Source organism: Oratosquilla oratoria, chromosome 12 (assembly GCF_046742065.1).
Source record: "Oratosquilla oratoria isolate Oo_2021 chromosome 12, ASM4674206v1, whole genome shotgun sequence".
NCBI classification, from domain to species: Eukaryota; Metazoa; Arthropoda; class Malacostraca; order Stomatopoda; family Squillidae; genus Oratosquilla; species Oratosquilla oratoria.
In genome coordinates, this window is record NC_134788.1 from 55289993 (window position 1) to 55298908 (window position 8916).

The window sequence follows — 8916 nt, forward strand, 5'->3', positions numbered from 1 at the left end:
TGCACTGAGGGTCAAGTTCTTTTAGCTTTCAATGCAGTTCATCTATACCTTTATTTCTTGAATTCCTTTTAGAAAATTCTTTAGACTTTACCTTCCACAATGCTATATGCTTCCTATATATGTCAATGAAATCTACCATAATTTCCCTTTCCTTGTCCTTACCATTCATTTTGGAAATAATCGGCAAGTCTGTCACTGAAGAAGCTGCTATAGATATTATCTCCGCGAGATTTGAGTATGTATGACGATTGGAGACTCATGCGTGTTCTGACGTTCATGCATGAACATGAACGAACAAGCTCCGCCCACAAAGGCCAGATCAGACATCCGTCAAATACGTTAGTCCAACATGTTTACCCCTTTCACATGTTCAAACATACTCTCAAACATCATGTTGTCAAACATGTTTGGCTGTGTAAAACCCCCTTTAGACGCCATCTTTGTTTTGAAAAATTCGAAGGTCAGATACGACGACGACGGCCTGATGACCTCTAGAATTACAGGTACCGCATTGCTAAATGCAGGTTAGGTTAGGTAGGCAGGTTTCGTTACGATAGGTAGGTAGATTTGAATGTATAGGTTTATCATACTTTAATGTCTTCGACCTCCGCCTCTACCAAAACAAAAATGGCGTCTCAGGTAGTCAAAGCGACTACATTTGTTTATTATTAGTAGCTTTTAGCCAATTTTTCTATTATTGATTTCCGCCAAGAATAATGTATATTACGATGAAATATAATTTACAAATTAATTTTTTAATTTTCTATTACTATATCGTGTAGACGACTTCTAAAAATTTGCCAATATTTTTTTAGTCTGTCAGAGTATGATTTTATTTAATTTTTATTATACATATATGCAGCAATGAACAATTTTGTTTAATTAAATGAGTGTCCTTTTCTGGTAAAGTGTTAAACCTGGTTTCGAGTGATTCCATGACAGTAGATAATTTCCAATCCAACTCGTACCTAACCTAACTAAAGCTTTGGGTCCATCTCAGCCTATTGCCATTTCGGCCCATTACCAACTCGGCCAATTATTAACATAAAGTAGCTTGGACATAGAAACAACGAAAGTTATTAAAATACTTTTATTCATTGCATATATAAAACAAATTGTGTAAATAAAAATACAAGTTGATGTAGGTTTAAAAAATGAAAGTATAAAAGTAAAAAAGAATGGTAAAAATGTTTAAAACAATGGTTAAAAAGAAATAGTGTACACTGCGATGTGGTAAGATACGGATCTAGGGAGATTTTTTTGCCAACCTCTCGCCAGCGTTGTGTTCTTCTTAGTTTTACAAGTTGACCATGTTGTTTTTTGTATTTTGTACTTTGTTTACCTAAAACTTTTCCATCAGACAGGAGACGCACCTGCAGTGTAACCAATCTGGCTTCCTTGTGTAATAGGTTAATAAGCAAATAAATACTAAGCTGTCCTTTTCTTGCTTTCACATTTAACCGGTAGTGTCATCCTTCCACATTGTTATTTGTGCGTTCGCTTCGTCCAAAAGCACACCGCGTAGAAGAATGCCAAATAGTCGAGTCGATCCATGTACTCCTTATATAATTCAAAAGATCAACAAATGCTTGACATCCATTTGTTTTTCAGTAAAGTCTTATGATTAGTTCTTCAATATGCTCAGCTGGTACGTAGAGTAATGACAGAACTTTTCTGAGGTATTTGTGCATACCGGTGTCATTTGTGTATTGCACTTGTAAGCCCCTCTCTCTCACCATTTCTTTCTTTTCAAACAATTATAACAACCAAATAATTCATAATGTTTAGGGAAACGATTTGCCCTATTGTTATTATATTCATTAGATAGTGTATGGAAAGGAAGAATAAAACCTTTACACCTACCATTGCATAATATTACTGTGCATGTGTCCTGCAGCATTTCAAATATACATTTGAAGAAAGTAGAGTTACAGAAAAGTACTAAGAACTCATTCAGTGTATGTGGAGTAAAAGGAAGCAAGATTGACAAAGAAATACTACTATACTAAATGGGCCGAGTTAACTATAAAAAATGGGCCGACTTGGCACAGGCGATGGGCCGAGTTGGTTACATTGAATGGGCCAAGATGCTTTTGGGCCAAGTTGGATCTATACCCTAACTAAACCCTCTACTCCAGTAAGAATACATCTTTTTTTCCTCCATTTACATCTTTCTTGCTTCTCCTTTCATCCGGGGATACGCTATTTACCTAGAATTAGGTGACTACAATACAGGCATAGTGGCTTAACTCTCCTTGGGAAATGATAAGTGCCGGTCCCTCCTATAGTAGCACAGGGGAAATATTAGGAATTATGAAGAAGATAAAAAATGGAAAGGCGTCAGGAGATGATGAGATACCAATTGAAATTTTCAAGTCAGGGGGACCATAGTTAGTAAAATAAAGTATGGAAATCTGAAAAAGTTCAGGAGGACTGGGAAACTGCTATAGTCTGTCCTGTTTTCACAAAAAGGGATAAACTAAATTGCAGAAATTACAGAGGGATTTCACTTTTATCACATGCGGGGAAATTATACCAAAGAATATTGGAAAGAAGACTGAGAAACATCACTGAAAAGAAATTGGGAAACTGGCAACATGGATTTGGACCAGAGAGAGGGACTACAGATTTAGTGTTCACATTGAAGATCATCTTGGAAAAACAATGGGAGTGGAATAAAAATACATACTAGGCATTCATAGATTTAGAAATCTCACCACCCTGCCACTCATTTAGAAAAGGCTTTTGACAAAATAGACAGAGGGAAATTATGGAAAGTAATAGGAGATCAATATTACAGTGTACCACCAAAATTAATAAGAGTGATGAAAAGTCTATGGAAATAGCAAGAGCAGGGTAAAAAACAGAGAAACTAAAAGTAGGTGGGTTGTGGTGAAGACAGGAGTGAGGCAAGGAGGAATTTTGTCCCCATTACTGTTTATAATGTTCATGGATAAGTGCATGAGGGAAATTTGTACTAGTGAGGATAGTGAAGTAATGATGGCATATGTGGATGATATGGTATAATAACGGAAAATCAAATCCAGTTACAGGACGCTATAAATATATGGCAAACAAGAAGGAATGGATTAAAGATAAATGTGAAGAAAACTGAGGTGATGTGTGTAGGGAGAAATAGAGAAGAATGTAATATCAGTATTAATGAAAATCAGCTAAAACAGGTGAACGGCTTTAATTATTTAGGAGTTTTGTTTATGCAGGATAACATCCAGGAGGGCGAGATTACTAGACAAATTCAAAAGTTTAATGGCATTGTAAACCTGCTGTACCCTCTGCTCAAAGATGAGAATGTTCCACTGAAATGTAAAACGATAATGTACACGGCCATATCAAGACCAATTTTACTGTATGGGTTAGAGACTTGGATTTTGGAGTTAACCCATTCAACTCCGATGACAAGATGTCTTGTCATTTGGTCAAATAAAACAAAAAATCATAAAACACCAAAATGTTTGATCAAACACCAGAAAAATATGACGTCAGTCCTCGCTTCGCTGCGAGCGAAGCGAGGACCGGCGTCATATTTTTCTGGTGTTTGATCAAACATTTTGGTGTTTTATGATTTTTTGTTTTATTTGACCAAATGACAAGACATCTTGTCATCGGAGTTGAATGGGTTAAAAATTGGAGCTACAGAACTGAGGGTATTGAGAATAATTATGGGGATCACCAGAAGAGACAGGATTAAAAATGAGAAAATAAGAGAACACCTAAAAGTTGAGCTGATTGTTGGAAACATAGAAAGAAACAACTTGAGATGGTTTGGTCATATGAAAAGAATGGAGGAAAGTAGACATCCAAGGAAGTATTTGGAATGGCAGCCTAGAGGAGGAAGGAGGCTGGTTGAAAGATCCAGGAAAATGTGGATGGACTGTGTGAAAAAGAACTTGGAAGGAAGAAATTTAACGGATGAAGTAAATGAACAAGAAATTTATGAATATCAAGTTGAGTGGAGGCGTCTGATGATGAGGACAATGACTGACAGTTGAAATCAACTACCTAGCGTCTGGTGAGAAAGGTGGTGAGAAAGTGACTATTTTGTCATGCATTGCACACATTTTAACTTTTTTAGTCTTCCGATATCTTTCTAGTGAAACTTTGATACAAAATCATCTTTGATAAATTATAATAACTTCAAATGCAAACCAAAATGTACTTGAGGTGGAGTGGAGATATCTAAGGGATACCAGTTCATGCCTGCAAAAAAATTAGAAAGAATTTGCAAAGAGTATAAGTCTTAGAGATGTATAGCATCTCCATACACATATTCTAAATAGTAATTCTGTAGTAGTCTAGAGTAGTTGCATACCTAAAGTAAAAATCTACCTTGTTTGACTAGCTTGGGTAGGTCAGGCCTCTGTTTTGTGTCCTCTGCATCTTCCCCACAACTGACCTTGACCAGGTGTTTCCACTAGTGTAAGAGATTCCTCAAAATTAGATTTAGTCTTCTAATCCACCCAGAATTGATCATGTTTTAAACCTCTTTGTAACACCAACTTTTCTGTATTCCCCTGAATATATATATATATATATATATATTTATATATCTACCTTAAAAATGTGACAATTTATTACAAAACCCCCTGGTTTTTATTTTTCTATATATTCATTTTTCTGTAGGTCCTCTCATTGCCTGTGAAGACACTGGTTTTTGTATTCCACTTTTTGTAATCGCACCAATGGGAATGGTAAGGACTAGATCGAATCCCCCTCACGCTTCTCGTCATCGTAACTATGTGAATAAATTCGCTAGTGGACAGCGACATCAATCATACAATCTAAATAACCGTCGCGCAGAGGATTCGACCCACCGCCAGTAGACTCAAGAGAGTCCGTAAGCACCCGCCTTAGACCACTCAACCATAGACGATCTAAAAGTGTATGAACTCGTAATCTATCTGGGTGCTCTGGACTCTCTTGAGTCTACTGGCGGTGGGTCGAATCCTCTGCGCGACGGTTATTTAGATTGTATGATTGATGTCGCTGTCCACTAGCGAATTTATTCACATAGTTACGATGACGAGAAGCGTGAGGGGGATTCGATCTAGTCCTTACCATTCCCATTGGTGCGATTAGGTGTATGGTAAAAAGGGGGTTTATATGGGGGGCAGTTAGCACCCTCCCCATCTCGGTAATCAGATAGATTACGAGTTCATACACTTTTAGATCGTCTATGGTTGAGTGGTCTAAGGCGGGTGCTTACGGACTCTCTTGAGTCTACTGGCGGTGGGTCGAATCCTCTGCGCGACGGTTATTTAGATTGTATGATTGATGTCGCTGTCCACTAGCGAATTTATTCACATAGTTACGATGACGAGAAGCGTGAGGGGGATTCGATCTAGTCCTTACCATTCCCATTGGTGCGATTAGGTGTATGGTAAAAAGGGGGTTTATATGGGGGGCAGTTAGCAACCTCCCCATCTCGGTAATCAGATAGATTACGAGTTCATACACTTTTAGATCGTCTATGGTTGAGTGGTCTAAGGCGGGTGCTTACGGACTCTCTTGAGTCTACTGGCGGTGGGTCGAATCCTCTGCGCGACGGTTATTTAGATTGTATATATATATATAATGTATATATATGTATATATATACATATATATATATATATATATATGTGTGTGTGTGTGTGTATGTGTGTGTGTGAGATTCACCTTGGTCTTTGGATCATGTGTTGGACACATGATTGACAACTGTTTCCCTCCCAGAAGAGAGCTCAGAGCTCGTATGACCGATCTGTGGGTAATGCTATGACCTTACATGCACACACACACATCCAACTCCCTGCCCACAAGAGTTGGAGTGACGACTCAAATTGTAGTGATACTGAAATTATTTCAGCCCTGGCCAGGATTTGAACCTGGACCACCGTAGTTACAGTCGGGGACTCTACCAACCGCACCACCTTGTGTGTGTGTGTGTGTGTGTGTGTGTGTGTGTATGTGTGTGTATTTACCTAGTTGTATTATATGGGAAGGGTGCTATGCTTGTGATGACCCATCTTTGTTTCTCTCAGCATCAAGTTTTTTCTTAAAATCTTGAATAGTGTTTGCACGCACTGTTTCTTTGTCTAATTTGTTCCGAGTATCTATCACTCCATGTGGGAAGCTATTTTTTTTTTTTTTTTTTTTTGTAGATCTCTTCTGTAATTATCTTTTTTTAGTTTCTTTTCGTGTCCTCTTGTTTTTCCATTGTCCCAGGGGTATGTATGTAGATTTTGTATGATTTTCAGCATATTTCTAATATAGTACAACTACAATGCAATATATCATAGCACCATCCCTGCTAGTGTTTCTACCTATTTTACGGTAAGTGATGGCAATTGCAAAGGGTCTGTTTAGGTACAAAGGGACCTGAGTACGAAATGATTTGTGTACGAAACATCCATTGTCCGATTACAGTGTATTACACAATCTCAAAGAGATGGCAATCTTATAATTACCTTTTTTTTCCAGGATGAGGGCAACTATCACCATTTCTTTGGAAGAGCTATCCATAAACTCCATATGTGTCATGCGATGAAAAGGCTACGGTATGACATCTGCAGCACAGATATATCACGAGTCATCTTAGATATTGTATGATGACCCACACAAGAGAGAAGCCTTTCCAGTGTGACCTGTATGACTCTGCTTTCTCACAAAGGGTGATCTCAAATGACACAAAAGTTACCTGAAAATCATGTGGTAACCCACTCAGGAGAAAATCTTTCCAGTGTGACCTGTGTGATTCTGCTTTGTTAAAATAGGATGGTCTCACAAAGCATATGAAGACCCACGCAGGAGAAAGGCCTTTCCAGTGTGTAGTTATGCTTTCTCACAAAAGGGTAATCTCATACAGTGTATGAAGACTCACACAGGAAAGAAGCCTTTTCAATGTGACCAGTGTGGTGCAGATTTCTCAAGAAAGAATTGCCTCAAATTTCACATATTGACCCACATTGGAGAGAAGCCATTCCAATGTGGCATGTGCAATAAAGCTTTCTTACAAGAGAATCAGCTCAAATATCACGTAATGATCCACACATGAGAGAAGCCTTTCCAGTGTAACATATGTGATTCTTTTTTCTCAGGAAAGGGTTCTCTCACACAGCATATGATGACCCACACAGGAGAAAAGCCTTTCCAATGTGACCTGTGTGATTTTGCTTTCTCAGAAAAGGGTTCTTTCACACAACATATGAGGATCCACACAGGAGAGAAGCCATTTCAGTGTGACCTGTGCGATTCTGCCTTCTCACAAAAGGGTTCTCTCACACAACATTTGAGGACACACACAGGAGAGAAGCCTTTCCAGTGTGACATATGTGATTCTGCTTTCTCACAAAGGGGTCATCTCACACATCATATGAGGACCCATACAGGAGAGAAGCCTTTCCAGTGTGACCTATGCAATTCTACGTTTTCTCAAAAGTGTCATCTCGCACAACATATGAGGACCCACACAGGAGAGAAGCCTTTCCAGTGTGAACTTTGTGATTCTGCTTTCTCAAAAAAGGGTTCTCTCACACGGCATATGAGGACTCACACAGGAGAGAAGCCCTTCCAGTGTGATCTCTGCGATTTTGCTTTCTCACTAAAGAGTAGTCTCACGAGGCATATGAGGACCCACACAGGAGAGAAACCTTTCCTGTGTAACCTGTGTGATTCTGCTTTCTCACAAAGGTTTCCTCTCACAGAGCATATGAGGACCCACACGGGAGAGAAGCCTTTCCAGTGTGACCTGTGTGAATCTGCTTTCTCAAAAAAGAGTAATCTCACACAGCATATCAGGACCCACACTGGGGAGAAGCCTTTCCAATGTGACCTGTGTGATTCTGCTTTCTCACGAAAGGGTAGTCTCACACAACACATGATGACCCACACAGGAAAGAAGCCTTTCAAGTGCGACCTGTGTGATTCTGCATTTTCACATAAGGGTAATCTCACACAGCATATGATGGCCCATACAAGAGAAAAGCGTTTCCAATGTGACTTCTGCAATTCTGCTTTCTCACGAAAGGGTAATCTCATAGAGCATGTGAGGACCCACACAGGAGAGAAGCCTTTCCAGTGTGACTTGTGCAATTCTGGATTCTCACACATGCATCATCTCACAAGGTATAACCCACTCAGGAGAGAAGCCATTCCAATGTAACATGTGAAATACACCTTTCACACAAAAGTGTTACCTCAAAAGTCATATGGTGATCTACACAGGAGAAGCCTTTCCAGTGTATCCTGTGTGATTATGTTCTCCCACAAGGCATTTGAGGACCCACAGAAGAGAGAAGCCTTTCCAATGTGATCTGTGCAATTCTGCTTTCTCTAATACAGATAATCTCACACATCATATGATGATCCATACTTGTGAGAGGCCTTTCCAGTGTGACTTGTGTGATACAGATTTTGCTCGAGAACATAATCTCAGAGGTATGGTGACTCATACTGGAGAGAAGCCTTTCTAATGTGACCTGTAGAATTTTGCTTTCTCACTAGTGATCTCTCATGGCATATTATGACCCATACTGGAGAGAGATGAAGCTATCACACAAAAGAATCACATCAGATGTCACATGATGACCCACACTGGAGAGAAGCCTATCCAGTGTGACCTGTACAACGAAGTTTTCACACTAAAGAGTCCCCTCAAATATCACATGATGACCCACACAAGTGGGCAACAGCTTTCACATACAAGAGTGTCACCACACTTGATATATTGACTGACACACTGGAGAGAAGTCATTCTAGTGTCATCTGTGTGGTGCTGCTTTCTCACAAAAGAGTGGTCTCAAATGTCATGTGATGATCCACACAGAACACAAGGCTTTCCAGAATATTAATTTCAAATGTCATGTGTTTAGCCACTCTGGAGAGTAGCCGTTCTAGTGTGACTCATGCAATGCAGCTTTCT

The 8916-nt window shown here is 39.3% G+C and overlaps 1 protein-coding gene across 1 annotated transcript; it reads left to right on the forward strand.

The window, feature by feature from the left end:
• Positions 1-293: 293 nt before the first annotated feature.
• Positions 294-8467, forward strand: LOC143030403 (uncharacterized). Its single transcript, XM_076193551.1, has 3 exons — positions 294-503; positions 6477-7771; positions 8337-8467. The coding sequence occupies exons 2-3, from the start codon at positions 7117-7119 to the stop codon at positions 8465-8467; spliced, it is 786 nt and encodes a 261-aa protein (XP_076049666.1). The 5' UTR covers positions 294-503; positions 6477-7116.
• The last annotated feature ends 449 nt before the right edge of the window (positions 8468-8916 follow it).